General features: G+C 36.2%; 2 protein-coding genes across 2 annotated transcripts in view; both read left to right on the forward strand.

Moving 5' to 3' along the window:
• The window catches only part of LOC107597567 (NADP-dependent malic enzyme, mitochondrial-like), a 10,864-nt gene extending 7,906 nt beyond the window's left edge, over window positions 1-2,958 (forward strand). The window contains exon 8 of the mRNA XM_016288698.1: window positions 2,808-2,958. Coding sequence (XP_016144184.1) covers window positions 2,808-2,958 — 151 coding nt within the window. The remainder of the gene's footprint in view (window positions 1-2,807) is intronic.
• Window positions 2,912-14,342, forward strand: LOC107597504 (NXPE family member 3). The gene is made up of 6 exons (XM_016288599.1): window positions 2,912-2,946; window positions 8,446-8,604; window positions 9,539-10,308; window positions 10,484-10,551; window positions 12,696-12,896; window positions 13,230-14,342. Exons 2-6 carry the CDS (start codon window positions 8,512-8,514, stop codon window positions 13,793-13,795), a joined length of 1,698 nt encoding a protein of 565 aa, XP_016144085.1. The 5' UTR covers window positions 2,912-2,946; window positions 8,446-8,511; the 3' UTR covers window positions 13,796-14,342.
• The last annotated feature ends 2,843 nt before the right edge of the window (window positions 14,343-17,185 follow it).

The following is a 17,185-nucleotide window of genomic DNA, read 5'->3' on the forward strand; positions in this document are numbered from 1 at the left end:
TGGTTCGCTGGAGTCCCAAAGCCTTAGAAATGGCTTCATAACCCTTTCCAGACTGATACATGTCAACTACTTTGTTTCACATCTGTTCTTGAATTTCTTTAGATCACGGTATGATGTGTTGCTCTTTAAGCATGCTTATCTTTGTCAGACAGGTTCTATTTAAGTGATTTCTTGATTAAACAGGTCTGGCAGTAATCAGGCCTGTGTGTGGCTAGTGAAATTTAACTCCGCTTTCTAAAATAATGTGGTTAATCACAGTTCTTTCATGATTTAAGAGGAGGGGCAATTCATTTTTCACGTAGGGCCAGGTAGGTTTGGACAGCTTTTTTCCCTTAATAAATGAAATTATAATTTCAAAACTGCATTTTGTATTTACTTGCATTATCTTTGTGTAATATTAAAATTAGTTTGATGATCTGAATCTTTTAAGTGTGACAAATATTAAAATTTTTTTTAAAACATTTTCACGGCACTGTATATAGATCAAATAGTTAATAGATGTGAGAAAGTTATTAATATTTTAAGATGCCTAGTTGGAAAGAGACTGGGGTGGGGATAGAGATACATTAATGATGATTTACAGGGGAATCATCAGATCCAACATCGACTATGGATGTATGGCATATGGGTCAGCAGCGCCATCTGTTTTAAAGAAATTGGAGGTTATTCAAACTAAGGCTTTAAGAATTTGTAGTGGGGCCATGAGAACAACACCAATCAATGCACTTTTAGTTGAAATGGAGGAGACTACTTTAGAGTTAAGGAGGATTAAGCTGTCTCTGAACTATTGGTCTAAGCTCCGAAGTTTTAATTGCAAAAATCCAGACAGAAGTTTATTAGAGGAACACTGGGTGTTTCAGAGAAGGGGTGGAAGGGATAGAAAGGGGAGCATGAAGAGAGCTCAAGAAATGGGTATGAAAGTCTACGTAATAGGACCAGCAGTGTGTTGGTCTCCAGTCCCATGGTTTCTGCCAGAGCCTACAGTTGATTTTTCAGTGTTAGATCAAGTTAAGGAAGTTAATGGTGATCCTGTAGCCATGGTTTATGAACATTTAAAAGGGAATGAGTCAGGCTGTGTGCAGATATATTCTGATGGCTCTATGAATCCACTCGATGGAAAAGCAGCAATAGGGATAAGTATCCCTCAGTTATGTATTAAACAAGGTTTTCGATTGCCAGATAACATGTCAGTCTTTTCTACGGAATTAGTAGCAATTTTGTGGGCCCTTGGGTGGGTGAAGGGACAAAGACCTGGAAGAAATGTTTTATGTTCAGATTCCACTGCAGCACTAATGGCAATTAAGGGTAGGAAGAGTGAGGCCAGACCAGATTTAATAATTGAAATTCTGGTTGCACTAAATCGGGTGATAAAAGTGGGAAATATAGTGGGATTTTTGTGGGTTCCAGCACATGTAGGGATTCAGGGGAATGAAGTGGCTGATGAGATGGCAAAAAAAGCTACACACAAGAGTGAAGTTGATTTGAAAGTAATGTATGGAAGAGTTGAGTGCAAGAGTATCATACAGCAAAAAAATAAAGCAAATATGGCAGAAAGAATGGGAAGAAGGAAATAAATGTAGACATTATTTTTCAATTCAGCCTACATTAATGCACACATCATTCACAAGATTAGAGAGGAGGGATAGTGTGGTAATCACTAGATTAAGACTGGGGCATTGTGCACTGAATTATGGGCTGGCAAGGGATGGCAAGCATCCAGACGGCAGATGTTTGTGTGGAGAATTAGAAACCGTGAAGCATGTAGTAATGGAGTGTGAAATTCTTCGTGCTGCAAGAAACCGCATGTTTTCTGATCTGTTGGAATCCGGAGTCTCATCTTAATATGAAGCAACAAGGTTGTTATAAGTTTTTTACTCCACACTGGTCTTTATTTGAGAATTTAATCTATGAGATGGAGTTCTTCAGATGAACGGAGGAGGGCAGCAATACGCCTTTGAAGCGTCTATGCTGCCGCAAATCTCACAAGAAGAAGAAGATGGGGAATGGTTAAGAATATTCTGCTCAAACCGTCAAATTTATGTAATCAGAGAAGGAATGCCATTCAAGAGCAGAAGCAAATGTTCAGATTTTTGATTAAAGTTTGCCAAGATAAAGATTTTTTCAATGGATTAATTTTAAGTACATTTTGATTTTATGCGGACTTAAAATCAAACACTAATGTCTATGTTCATATAGACTTTTACATTGAAACTATTCTTTAATATCACCGAACAACACGTTTAGTAGGCCTATCTTTGGCCTTTACAGTAAATAAAAAAATAATCTGCGGATTGGCATACACATTATTTATTTAGATTTTTACATTGAACCTACATTCTATTAAAATGATCGAACAACACTTGAAAACTTGGCCTTTACTGTAAAGTAAAGAATAAATCCCAGCACCAACAATTCATCTGTGCATTGGCGTGTGCATGCTTGCAAATCAAAAAAGGTCTCACATTTGGAATCTTTACTAACTCATTGTAATGCGAGGCTAGTGTTAAAACCACGTGAGCATCCTTTTCTGTAGATGCAACGTAACCATTTTTGTAAACGGAACGGAACAAAAAAAGCGATATTTTAATAAATAATTTATTATTATTTCATATTGAAGCCCGATATGTGATCACGTGAAATCATCATGATCTGTTTTCTGTTTTTTTCCTCCTGTTTTTACATCTGGGGCTGAAACAAGGATGCGTGCTTCAGTGTTTGATATTTGCAAACGCAGCGCGACGTGGTTGTCCTCTAATCTAGCCAGTTTCTGTCTGCTTGAATGACTCGGTTGTTTGGTTATTTCTTAGACTGGCTGTTGTTGGACATGATGCTGGCGTCATGAAGAATAACAACAAGGCAGTCGGCAGCAGCAGCAGCAGCAGCACGTCGGGACTGGAGCAGCAGCAGCAGCAGCACGTCGGGACTGGAGCAGCAGCAGCACAGAAGGTGAGGGAATGATGCTACATTTTTTCGAGATTATACAAATACACGAGTTACATTTTCAGTCTTGCGTCATTGTGTACATGCCGCGGCATCTAAACGGCATCCGATGTGGTCTTACACCAAAATAAAGTTGACTCGACGTTTTGCGTTTCGGCCACTAAAACATAAATTGTTTGACAGAGATAAAATGGGTATGTTTTCGAAATGCGCTAGAATGTATAAGGACACATATGCTAGTATTCCGCCTTGATATATTGCAACGCATGATGCTAGGTGCTGCACAGTGGATGAAGCAAGACAGAGACCGTCTACAAAGTAGCCTTAATTGTTTATATGTATATATATATATATATAACTTATGGTGTGTATGCAATGTATGTGTGTGTGTGTGCGTGTGTGTCTCTACAATACAGTGTTTCCCACAGATTTTGTGACAGTGGGGGGTGGAATTGTACCTGGATTTTAAAGTGTCTCAGTTTTCATTACTTATAGTACAAATAATATACTACTATTACTACTACTACTTAGTGTTATGTGGGACACTGACTAACGTGGAACATTAAGCTTCAGTGCGTTCATCTCTTCTTCTTTTACAACATGAAAGTGAACATGATTATTGTTGAATTCAAGCAGGGGTGTCAAATTATTGAAATCACTTGACTTTCTGGAAATTATGTCAGAAATGTGGCCGTGAAACCATAAAACAGTAAGTACCTCTTGTAAAGTTCACTCAAAGGTCACAAGTACTTGATAATCTTAGTATTTTTACATATGATGGTAAAATTATTGAAAGAGTACCTTCTTACAAGTACTTGGGCATTTGGAATGATGATAACCTTTTGTTCAATGTACATATTGCTAATCTAATCAGGAAGCTCAAACTAAAGCTTGGCTTTTATTTTAGAAATAAATCTAATTTTACTTTTAATGCCAAAAAGAAACTTGTAGAAGCTACCTTCCTAACTATGCTTGATTATGGTGATATATTATACATGCATGCAGCTTTCTCTATCTTAACAAGCCTTGATTCGGTATACTATGCTTCACTACGTTTTATTACAAATGCAAAATCCCGTACTCATCATTGCATTCTTTATGAGATGGTGGGTTGGACATCATTAGCTATATGTAGAAAACAGCATTGGCACATTTTTATCTATAAAGCAATTTTAGGTAAAGTTCAAGCTTATTTCTGCACTCTTCTTTGTCTTTGTTCTGGCAATTACCAGCTACGCTCTTCCAAGTGTTTGCTGTTTAACGTACCTCGAGTTTGTACAGAACTGGGGAAAACTGCATTTTTTTATATTATGCACCCTGGGCATGGAATAATTTACAAAAAGATCTAAAACTAGATACATTTGTGTCTATTGGTGAATTGAAAGGCATCATAAAGAGAGGGGTATTGGAAGCTTGTGATTGTTTTTGTTGAGAGGATGTTTAAATATTGTTGTAATGTGTACGTCTTGTATTTTAAAATTGTCTTACTGTATGGCTGCTACCTTGGCCAGGTCTCTCGGAAAAAGTGATTTTAAATTTCAACTTCTTGGTTAAATAAAGGTAAAATAAAAAAGGCTGCATGGCTCAAAGGTCAGTGACATAGGATTTAGACAAAATTAATGTTAAGGATATAAATCTGTTATAAATAAAACAATATTCTAAATTGTTATCAAATTATATTAGTGATGTATTTGTACAACAAATTTTGCAATAATATTGTTAAAATGTGTTAAGAATACTTTCCATTTGAAGCGATCTATGTTGTCCCACTTTAGAAAAGGATGTTTCAAAAGTGAGACAGCACGTTTTGACTGATGTGGGATAGTCAAATATTCTGTTATTCAGTTGATAAAATGTGCAAAATATTTTGTTTAGCTGCCTGTCATGTGACCTTAAACCAACATCAGAGAACCATTAACATGCAAATGTGTTACTTATTAACTTACTTCCTTAAAACCTCAGGGTGTACTTCAAGTAAATATATGTTCAGCTGACAAAAAAGTTGGGGAATAACATGAATTTGTGAATTTTAGTGTGTTTGAAATACAAAAGCCTTCCAAAGATATAGTAATACCATACTCACTGTGATAATTCAAATAAAATTGAAATGATTTTTGTAAATCCAGTAGTCAAATGCTCGATTTTCTGTGTAATTATAGCCACCTGACTAGTGACTGGTCTTTGTGTGAATGTCCACAGAACAGGAAGACTTTCTGAATATATATTAGGTAGACTATTTTCGAAAGGAAAAAAAAAAAAGAAAAACAAATAAAGGAGAATCGATAAATTATAAATAATATAGGCTATTGCTATTATGTGAATAGGAAGTAATCAAAAAAGTAACTGTAGTCTGTGTTCAAGTTCAAACGGGAAATAAAAATGTATTTCTATCTATTATTCACCCAATAGCCTAAGAAAGTGAGTACAATTCTGCACAAAAATGTAGCGCAATAAAATGATATATAATAAAACGCAGTAGAATAATGCAGCTGCGCAATGTCGAATTTCGTGATTGGCCATAATACCTGCACGTTGTAGCCAATGGGCGTGCTTCTCTATTAGTGAGCGCGAGCCCTCACAGAACCGCTCATCAGAGCCGACCGCTTCAGGTAAATAAATTAACTAGGATGAACTTGAAATTTTGGATGCAAACCTGAACAGATGTGATAACAGAAAATTTGATATAGATAATGCTGTGTTTGTATCTGAAATGATCCAGGTTTTCGGATTTAATGTAAACTCTTGTTGCATTCAAATTAAGCGGGATAAATCCGTCACCGTAGGGCTCTTGGGAGTGGACACAATCGTGGCCGCCATATTGAAGGGTCGTAGCAACCCGATATGCTCAAAACTCTGGCCCCTTCAAAGGGCCCTTCGGAATGAAGGATTTCGAATTGTATAACTGATGGACATTTGGCTCCTATAATTTTTTGAGCTGGTTTAATTGTACGACGATGGCGCGTCCTTAGCTTGGCAATATGACGCAGACGTGTGTTTCAAGGAACATTTTTTTGGTCCCCTACACCCTTCGTCCCTTTGAAGCTCTCATTTTGTAGAGTAAACCCTTCGAATGGAATAGGGATGGAGCAGCTTCTGTCTGATAATGATGTCTATTCGGATAGTGCATTACTATCCGAATGATTTAGATTTTTTAGAATGCCCATTAGCTTAATTTCAATCCACCGGTTAACTTTTCCAACACTGTGTATACTGCATAAAATATTGGACTATTTTAACAATAGCTGCAGTAGTCACAGCAAAGGGCTGAATGAAAATTTAAATTCAACTCTCTGACACTAGATGAACAGAAATAGAACTGGGTCATTCTGTGTCAAATAAACCAAATTTCAGAAACTTCCCCAGCTCAAATTTTTTAATTTATCATTGTTTTTTTTTCTGAAGAAAGATTAACATATTATTCCTGCTGTGGAATATCACCTCATTGGAAGTGAGTAAAAGTCAAGTCACCTTTATTTTTATAGTGCTTTACAATATAGATGTTGTTACAGCAGCTTTAGAGTGATAAACAGGAAAATGACAGAATGAGTTACGGAAACTCATAGGACTGCTTGATAAATCATGTTTTAATTGTAATCACGATTTCTGCTTCTCTCAATTTATTAAGCAAAATCATCTTCAGTTGTTGCCCGCTGGTTATTTATATTGAAAACCGTTTCATTTTCATTTTGCATTTGCATCATCTTGTAGTGGTAGCAAGTATCCACAAGCTTTCATGGTTGCGGTTGCCAGATGTCAAGTGCTTTAAATGGACACATTTTCTAATAGCTCAAATTTTTTAATTTATCATTGTTTTTTTTTCTGAAGAAAGATTAACATATAGTGTTGAAAGCCAAAACAATTAAATGGTATTGATGTATATTTACTGAGTAATCCACTGGTTTGTAGAGGGGGGTCAAAATGACCATTTTCACCTGCGATTCGGAGCCAGATTACAGGGGGTAAAAATGATTTTAATTTAATTTGTAATTAGTGGTCTACCGATATTGGTTTTTTGACAGCCGATGCCGATATATTGGATAGCAGGGTGGCCGATATAATTGTATTTATTTTAATTAATATTTAAGAAATTTGAAATCATTTGAAAATGGATAAAAAAAATATTTATAAAATAAACATATTTATACTTTAGATGACAAAGTATTTTTCACAAATAAATAAATATTTAATAAAAATATAATTAAAAAGGACACTGTAACCAACAGGGCACTCAGTATTCTGGGAAGTTTGTGTGCATTGGGAATCATATTTTTAAAAATAAAGCCAAGGTAACACTCATTTTACATACAGCACACAGTGAAATTGACATGAATATGACAGTGCAAATGCATAAAGCGCAGCATAATTTGAAATCACGAATTTAATGTTTAAAGCATTCAATTTGCACGGACCGAAAGTCACGCAGAGAACACGCGATCATGCAGGTCACATGCACACTTCACAAGATCTAACAACTGGATTCGACTAAGATTGCAAGGTTTGTGAAATTAAATGTTCATTAGACATTCAAAGATTTGTTTAAATGATGTAAATGCGTATTTGCTGAATGCTGACGGCAAACAAGAAAGTATTATAATGTTTGCCTTTCTATTACTAATAATGTAAAAGCAATCGTTATAATACTTTTTGTATACATTTTAATTATTTTGTTTAACCGTTCTGTCTGATTATTAGACAGACTTCTATCTGTATTTAGACAGAACTGTTAACGACGACAGCGAACAAGAGGGGAGAATGTGAGCGCTGTGTGCTCAGGCGCTGCCGCTCTCAGCGCTGTCAAAATCAAACTCCCACCTCGAACGCATCGGTCAAACAGAAAAAAGCATAATTTGAAATCACGAATTTAATGTTTAAAGCATTCAATTTGCACGGACCGAAAGTCACGCAGAGAACACGCGATCATGCAGGTCACATGCACACTTCACAAGATCTAACAACTGGATTCGACTAAGATTGCAAGGTTTGTGAAATTAAATGTTCATTAGACATTCAAAGATTTGTTTAAATGATGTAAATGCGTATTTGCTGAATGCTGACGGCAAACAAGAAAGTATTATAATGTTTGCCTTTCTATTACTAATAATGTAAAAGCAATCGTTATAATACTTTTTGTATACATTTTAATTATTTTGTTTAACCGTTCTGTCTGATTATTAGACAGACTTCTATCTGTATTTAGACAGAACTGTTAACGACGACAGCGAACAAGAGGGGAGAATGTGAGCGCTGTGTGCTCAGGCGCTGCCGCTCTCAGCGCTGTCAAAATCAAACTCCCACCTCGAACGCATCGGTCAAACAGAAAAACTTATCGGCCGATGCCGATATTTGAAAAATGCCAAATATCGGCTGATATATCGGCCTTGGCGATATATCAGTCCACCACTATTTGTAATTATGTTTAAATGGGAGCCTGATTTGACGAAGTCATCATAAATGTATTTGAATACTGCTATTTACATGCTATTTTGGTCTGATCTATTTGATTAGCATGCAATAATGGCCAGCCATGATCTGCTGTAGTTCTGGAGAGGAGGATGACAGAGAGAGGAAACCATGGAGAAATACCTTCCCAAATATGTCCCATTCTTCACTCTGCTGGCTCTGTCAGGACTCTTATTCCTGCTGTGGAATATCACCTCATTGGAAGTGAGTAAAAGTCAAGTCACCTTTATTTTTATAGTGCTTTACAATATAGATGTTGTTACAGCAGCTTTAGAGTGATAAACAGGAAAATGACAGAATGAGTTACGGAAACTCATAGGACTGCTTGATAAATCATGTTTTAATTGTAATCACGATTTCTGCTTCTCTCAATTTATTAAGCAAAATCATCTTCAGTTGTTGCCCGCTGGTTATTTATATTGAAAACCGTTTCATTTTCATTTTGCATTTGCATCATCTTGTAGTGGTAGCAAGTATCCACAAGCTTTCATGGTTGCGGTTGCCAGATGTCAAGTGCTTTAAATGGACACATTTTCTAATAAAAAAAAGTCCTATCTTTTGTTTTGGATTGTTATAAAGTTTTGTGGATGCACTAAACAGTACAGCCATGGCCAGTCATGATCCACTAAAGTATTGTTCTAGTTAGTGAACAATCAATGGGTAATCCATCTTATTTGCAATGTGGAAGTAAGTAGTTCACATTTTTATTATTTGTGCAAGACTTACTTTTCATTTTTATGATAGCTAACTACCTTGAGGAAGATAATACTACAGTGAAGTGGTGTATGGTCACAAAACAACAGGTTGTAGGTAATATAATTTGTTAGTTTGTGGATGTAAATATAGAATGATTTTCTAATTATTAGATTTAGCACACAGCAGATCATTCACCTATTGCCATGTTACAATTTTGCTTGTGAAAAAACACATGAGGTTCTTACTGTAAGAATAAGGTTACTTTTAAAGTCAGGGTACAAAGCATGTTTTGTAATATTTTAATATTTCATGATCATGCACTTGTTTTCAAAGGTTATTGTAATAAGCCAACACTTATCTTGCCCTCTGAACTCTGGAAACCTTCTCATGCTTCTCTGTAATGAAATTTCACATTAAAGCTTCTGTGTTTTGTCTTCTGCAGAGCTGGAACTGTCAGAGAGTATCTACCTTCTATCAGCTTCAGAACAGCATCCAGTCAGTCTTAAAGACCTCTGAATTTTTTCTACCGGTGGAGTTTAACTACTCCTTCTGTGCCCACCTCGGCCAGGAGCCCAATGCAGAGGAAGCCAGGGAGGAGAGCTATCTTCTCAAATCCATTGCCTGGCCAGAGCCGTTGGTCCTGGGACTGCCGTTACGTCAAAGTAGCGATCCTGCACAGAGCTATTATATGATCCAAGACCCTGGAGATCTGCAGGTGGGTGGGCAACTGGTAGTGAAAGTGCAGATGCACAATTTTTTGGGTCAGCCCAAAAAACACGGAGGAGACTTTCTAGTTGCGCGACTTCACACGCCAGAACTGGTGGCAGGTGTGGCTGGCCAGGTACACGACCACAACAATGGAAACTACACAGTATTTTTCCCGCTTCTTTGGGCAGGTGTTGCCCAGGTGGAACTGACAATGATTCACCCCAGTGAAGCTGTGATGGTCCTCAGGCGATTGAGAGAGGAACAATCAGACCGAGTGTTCTTCAAAAGCCTCTTCCGTTCAGGGTACCTCTCTGAGACAACTCTGTGTAATTTGTGTTTGCCGCACAAACAGCAGCCGCTTTGCAACTACACAGACCCCCAGACTGGAGAACCCTGGTTCTGTTATAAGCCCAAGATGTTGGACTGTGATACACGGATTAACCACTCAAAAGGGGGGTATAAGAAACACCTTCTCACTGTTTATGAGTCACAGTTCTTCCAAAGGTGAGTCTGCATTAGAGTAGTGGTTGAGCGATATATTTATTTCTGTTGGCCGATGCCAACATCTACTGTGCATAGAATGCAGATTATATATATTATAAATATTTCAGTTTAATGATGAACATAGAATTTTTTCTACTTTCCTCATGAATGACACTTTAATTTTGTTTTGTTCTAGTGGAGTAAATATCAAAATTCCAATACATTCCGCAGGGGTGGACAATGTGACTGTTCAACCTGCTAAAGGTATTGTGGCACATGTAATATTATATTATTTACACTGCCGTTCAAAAGTTTGGGGTTGGTAAGATTTTTTGAAAGTTTTTGAAGGAAATCTCTCTCCAAAGCTGCATTGTTTTGATTAAAAACACAGTTCAGTTAAGAACACTCTGGCAATAGAACATAAAGATTGATTTGTTGCTGATTCATAACAGTTGTCTTTGGCTGTATATGGGGTTTCGGCTTTGCAATAAATTAGCCTGAAATTTACCTCCTACGGTACCATCAGCTTGACATTAATACAATAACTGTGGCTGTCCATGTTACACAAGAAGTTAGCTATTAATAGAAAATGATTTATGAGGATGATGCAGTTAATAGAGACAGTGACTATTATGTTTGAGGACTGCTTGCATGGCTTGTCATGATATAGTGATCTGAAATTGAGAGAGTTAAATATTGAACAGCAAGGGCACAGAATATACAATATGTGGAAGAAATAATACTGATGTCAAAAGAATGGGGATATGCCTGAGCTAACATTTGCAGTTGATTGAAAGGGCTTTATTTTATGATAACAACCAGCTGGATGTACATTATCCCACTTATTACACGGCTGCTTGCCACAAAAGTAAATAATTAGATCCATTGATCAGCAACAGTGGAGTGATACATTTCAGAGAGCTGTGTAATAATGTGCAATATTATTACAATTTAAAATGTTTTCTTTTTTAGTATATTTTTAAATGTAACTTAATCCTATAACGGCAAAGCTGAATTTTCAGCAGCCATTACTCCAGTCTTCAGTGTAACATGATCCTTTAGAAATCATTCCAATATGCTGATTTGCTGCTCAAGAAACATTTTATATTATAATAAGTGTTGACAATGTTGTGCTGCCTAATATTTTTGTGGAAACCATGATACACTTTTGTAACAATTTAAATGTGTTTATTTGTTAGTGTGATCAGTTTAATGCCTACTTGCTGAACAAAAGTGTTAAATGGTTAGTTCACTCAAAAAAAATTAAAATTCTGTCATTACTCACCCTCATGTATTTCCAAACCCGTAAGACCTTCGTTTGTCTTTGGAACAGAAATTAAGATATTTATGAAATCCAAGAGCTTTCTGACCCTGTATAGACAGCAACTATAAAAAAATATAAAAAATAAAGTTGTTAGTTTTGTTTTCTTTGCTCACAAAAAGTATTCTCGTAGCTTCATAAAATTACGGTTGAACCACTGATGTCACATGGACTGTTTTAACAATGTCCTTACTATCTTTCTTGGCCTTGAATGTGGAAGTTGTGTTGCTGTCTATTCAGGGTCAGAAAGCTCTTGGATTTCATAAATATCTTAGGCCCCGTCCACACGGAGACGCGATTAGCTGTATACGCATACGTTTTGTACCGTATAGGCATTTCGTCCACTCTGATCCGGCGTTTTGGGAGAGTGAAACCAATATTTTTTGAAACCGGGTCTCAGAGTGGATAAATCTGAAAACGCTGGCCTTGCGTTTTCATGTGGACAGCGAATCCATATATTTTCTGAAACGATGACGTCATCAGCCTACGTCTCGCCCCTAGTCAGACACCGCTATGTCACGTAACAGCAACAAAAACATGAACAAACACTGATTGTCTTTTTATTAACTAACATTAACACAGATTAATAAATGTATTGTTCCTTGTTCGTTTGTATACCGCACGCAAGGTTTATGCATAGTCCAAGTCTCCTTTTCTGTTTTTAGTGTATCTCTGTGGTAGAATTACAGCGCCACATTCTGGTCTGGCATGTATACTACATCGTTTTGTGTCGGTTTTGTGGTTTCGTGTGGACGCACATATTTCTTGAGACAAGGAAAAAAAAAGATTGGATAGGGAAAGCTCTGGCTTCGTGTAGACGTAGCCTTAATTTGTGTTCTGAAGATGAGCGAAGGTCTTGCGAGTTTGGAACGACATGAAGGTGAATGACAGAATTTACTAAACTATCCCTTTAACTTATTATTATTATTTTTTTTATAACTTACTGACCCCAAACTTTTGAAAGGTGGTATCATTTTAAATATACAAGAACAGTATTAACAGATTTAAATTCTAAGTTCTCATCAGCATTTTTTCTTTCTTTCTCTCATCATTATCATTTTTTCTTCTGTTTCCTCTTTCCTTTCAGTACAAACCAAAGGAATGCACCTTGAATTCACTCCTTCCGGGTACTACTACCAGGGATCATGGAGACCTTTGAAGGGTGTCGTCATGCGTCAGTTTAATGGCTCTTTAGTCATAACACAGTGTCTTCAAGGGAAAATGGTGTACATGTATGGAGACTCCACTGTGCGACAGTGGTATGAGTATCTCATTGCCCATGTTCCAGGTCAGTAATATTTTTGAAACTATTTTTAAACTTGCTGTATTGATTTGTAGTCATTTTTGTTGGCTTTGACCACATCTCCAACAGTTTTTCAGCCAACCCAATGTCAAAAAAGCAAAGCATGAAAAAAATAACAATATATAGTATACAGTCATATTGAATAGCTTCCATAAAAAGTACAATGTGAATGTAGCCTGAGACAACTGAAGTACAGATATTTATTTTTTTATATATATATCTTCATGCCAATTAAGTATTTTACACATTTTATTCCTGAGTGGGCATGAATCTATTGTCTTATCTACATCTCACCCTCTGTTTTATCTCACAATACAGAGCTTAAGGAATTCAATTTTCATAGCCCAAAGAATGTTGGCCCATACATGGCAGTGGACAGCAATCGCAACATATTATTGAGATACCGCTGCCACGGGCCACCGATCCGCTTCACGTCCGTGTCCTCAGCTGAAATGCACTACATCTCAAATGAGCTGGATGGCTTACGAGGGGGCTCGGACACGGTGGTCGTGATTAGTATCTGGTCGCATTTCAGCACTTTCCCAGTGCAAGTGTACATACGGCGTCTACGCCACATCCGCAGGGCGGTGATCCGACTGCTGAACCGAGAACCGGCGACTTTGGTGCTGATCCGCACAGCCAACCTCCAGAAACTGGACCCCGAGTCCAGCTTGTTCAACAGCGACTGGTTCTCCCAACAGCTTGATGCAGTGCTCCGAGCCATGTTTAAAGGTCTGAACGTCCGGCTGGTGGACGCCTGGGAGATGACACTCGCCCACTATCACCCTCATCAGCTACACCCTCCATCTGACATTATATCAAACATGGTTAACTTCATCCTATCACACATCTGTCCAGTGAGGAGAAAGAGAAGGCGGGGCTAAACTTCTCAAGCCTAGAGTTAATCTTCCATACCTCTGTCTTTGGGATCAGCTCTTTTGCTATCTATTCAGCTATTATTTGCTGTCTGTTTGGCTTGCAAATGTTTATAATGATTTTGCTGGCCGTATTAAAATGCAAAAGCATCATAACAGTTAATGTAGCCCTTTATACTTTTAATGGCAATATCCTGAGGTATGGAGAATCTTTTTTTTTTTTCTAGAACAAGTTTAACATTTTCCTAAAGAGAATAGATAATTCCCCCATAAAACATTTATAATAATGGAGCACTTATCATTATTGGTTTTACATTGGACTCTGGCAGACCACTTAATCGTGAATGAAATTCAGATTTCAGTAGTGTGCTTTTTCACCAAGTCCAGTGGCAACGAATGGATGAGGTTCTGTCAATTATTTGTGAAATGATTCTCAAATAATTTCAGCATATTTACATAGTCAGCAGGCGAAAACTAATCAAACGTATTTGCTTGTACTCCAGTCAGGGATTTGAGTAGAGATAGTTCAAACAAAAATGAAAATCCTGTCATCAATTACTCACCCTCACTTTGTTCCAAACCTGTATGACATTCTTTATTCTGCAAAAAAAACAAAACAAACAAACAAAAAAATACATTTTTAAATAATCTTCTTGTGTGTTCCACAGGAGAAAAAAAGTCATATTGGGTTGGAATGAGGGGGTTCATTTTTGGATAAACTATGAATGAACTAAAATTGAAGCCATCAACCTCAAGGCTGCAACTGTATGAAAAAGGAAAGATTAAATTATTTATGTATAAAACCGTTTGTAAAATAAAAATAGAGAATTACAGAAGAATATAGGGCTGCACGATTGTGACAAGAATCATAATTGTCGATTATTCCTTTGAAATTGTAATTGCGATTATTAATTTACGATTAAATGAATGATGTTTACACCTTTGTTTGAAGCAACTGCATGCCGTATTTTTATATGAAAATAAACAAGCTAAAAACACTAACTGAAAAACTTTTATTGCTTTTCTATAGTATTATGCCTCAAATGTCAACTATACATCGGATTGGTTTCTCTTTAAATAAAAAGGTAAAAATATGCATGGTATTATAATGTTATACTAAAATTAAAACAATGGAAAACCCCTTAAGATAACACGTAGAAAGAAAAAAACGCATCTTAAGCACGCAGAATAACATAAGTGGACTTTGAACGATTAAATGCTGCTTTGAACGATTATGTAATTGTGGCATCCGTAATTGTAATTGCGATTAGAAATTCGATTAATTGTGCAGCCCTATTACTATTACAGAAGTTATATGAGAGTATTATGAACTATGAGTGCAAGCACAACTATTTCTGTGCCTTGGTAAACAGGGATTGTGTTAGCTGGTTATTATCTGTATCTGTCCAGCTGATATGTTGGCCAAGTCTAGTCACGTGACAGAAGTATAAAGAGTCTTTGGAAATAAGGGGCACCAGTGTCATCCAGAGATATGAATTATACTTAGTCACTTATTTAAATATACATTTGACCATTTTGTTACAGCATGATTATTGATTTTAGTATTCATTTAGTCTTTTATACCCTTGATTAGTTTGAATATAATTTCTCCAATTCTGCATTTACCTCTGAAAGATCTGAAAATGTATATATTTTATTAATTCCATATGTTCCGTCTGTTCTATTTTATGTATCCAAAAGCAATGTAAAAGACATTTACACTCCAAAAATGGTTATTCAGATTTTTTGGAAGAGTTGTTTACGATCAGTTCATGTGCCTTATTTAACAATACCTATTTTTCTGTGGTTTACAGTGATGAAATTGGGTCTCTGTACTAGAGTTTCTCATGCATTTTCATTTTTATTTCTTGCGCTATGTAAAAGGAAGTTCTTAAAATTCTTCATCCGTCCAGTGTTCATGAATCGCCAAAATAAATTCATTCTTAAGCATCCATTGTGCTCGTCTAAACATCTTTTGAATGATCTCTGGCACTGCAGATCGGTAAATTATTTTTTGATGCAGTAAGATCCACTCAGACGAGAAAATTATCATTTCAAATATTAAATTATTGTAGAAGGAATAAGAATTTTTAAAAATATAATAAGCAAATGAGTTTTGTAGTAAATGTGAGAATAACAGACAAAAACTGAAGAGATAGAAGAGATAAAAACTGAGTATTCTTGATCACATGGATTCATAATGAAAGATTAATTTAAAAAGGGGCAAAAGTCAAAATAACAAAAACCCTGATTTTTTTGGAACAGGACGACTGGACAAAGGTAAGAATAATAAACTATGTGAATTTGAAAATGTTATTATTAATTATAAATTAAAATATATAAAATTGTACTTCATACTAACTAAAAATTTTTTTCAAATAATTTAATAGGTGAAATTCGCAGGTGTTATAAAAAGAAGCCACAAGCTGGGTGAAGGACGATTTGGACTCACTGCAAGGATGGACTTCAGGTTTCAAGTTTTTCTACATGCATAACTTTGCTGAAAATATCATATCAACATGCCCTGAGCCTCAGAAATTTGTGAAATTTGGCATGTTTCTTCAGACTATCTTGTTATGCATGTGTTCCACATTTTGTTAAGATTGGACACTGCATTCACAAGATTAATCATTATGGGTCTGATTCAAAAATATATCAGCCTACATTTCCACATGAAACCTAAAATATAATTATTTTATTACAGTCCTGTAGCAGCTGCTTATTCTTTGTTTACCACAGGCATTCAAATTAGTGAGAAATATAGTCAATCATTTTTCAACCAATGTTATATGTGTAAACAACCTGTAGGCAAAGCATTGTTTCACCATGTGGATGAAGCACCTTTCAGGGCTAAAATGGTTTTCCAGAAATCTGTTCTATGTGGATCTCATTCTACTGAAAGCTGTTTCTTGTAGCACCACACGAGGCCAGCAGTGTACTGTCACAAAAACATACAGTAGGTTAAGCGAGAAATAAGTATACTACTGCTTAGTACATACTATTTTAGTTTACAAATAATATTTGAAACATCATAATACAACAGTAAACCTTTCAAACTGTATTATGTTACATTGTTGTCAAATGTGACCTAACTATATAATTTAAGAGTGATTTTTAGTTGTCATCTAAAAATGCTTTATTACAATAATTTTGGCCGTCTGATAATGAGTCAAAAATAATGAGGTGTTAAAAAGCACAGGTGATACCGCCACCTCATATGTCTCACTGGAAACAGGTCAAGTTGTGTGCATTGCATTGTGGGATACATATGGTCAGGTTGTATAATGCACAATCTGGTGCGGTGTACAAAAAATGCATACTATGAGCAGGATAAACAGTAGAAATTGAATGAGTAAAATGGTAGTGTGATACTCCTAATTGGTTCAAATAATAAGTACT

The sequence above is a fragment of the Sinocyclocheilus grahami genome, unplaced genomic scaffold (assembly GCF_001515645.1).
Source record: "Sinocyclocheilus grahami isolate Dianchi unplaced genomic scaffold, SAMN03320097.WGS_v1.1 scaffold233.1, whole genome shotgun sequence".
In the NCBI taxonomy this organism is placed as follows: domain Eukaryota; kingdom Metazoa; phylum Chordata; class Actinopteri; order Cypriniformes; family Cyprinidae; genus Sinocyclocheilus; species Sinocyclocheilus grahami.

Excerpts from the sequence above, each read along its gene's own strand:
- LOC107597504 (XM_016288599.1), top strand. The coding sequence starts at position 8,512 with ATGGAGAAATACCTTCCCAAATATGTCCCATTCTTCACTCTGCTGGCT. Across the intron at positions 8,605-9,538 it reads GGAATATCACCTCATTGGAA|AGCTGGAACTGTCAGAGAGT; the intron begins GTGAGTAAAAGT and ends TGTCTTCTGCAG. Across the intron at positions 10,309-10,483 it reads GAGTCACAGTTCTTCCAAAG|TGGAGTAAATATCAAAATTC; the intron begins GTGAGTCTGCAT and ends GTTTTGTTCTAG.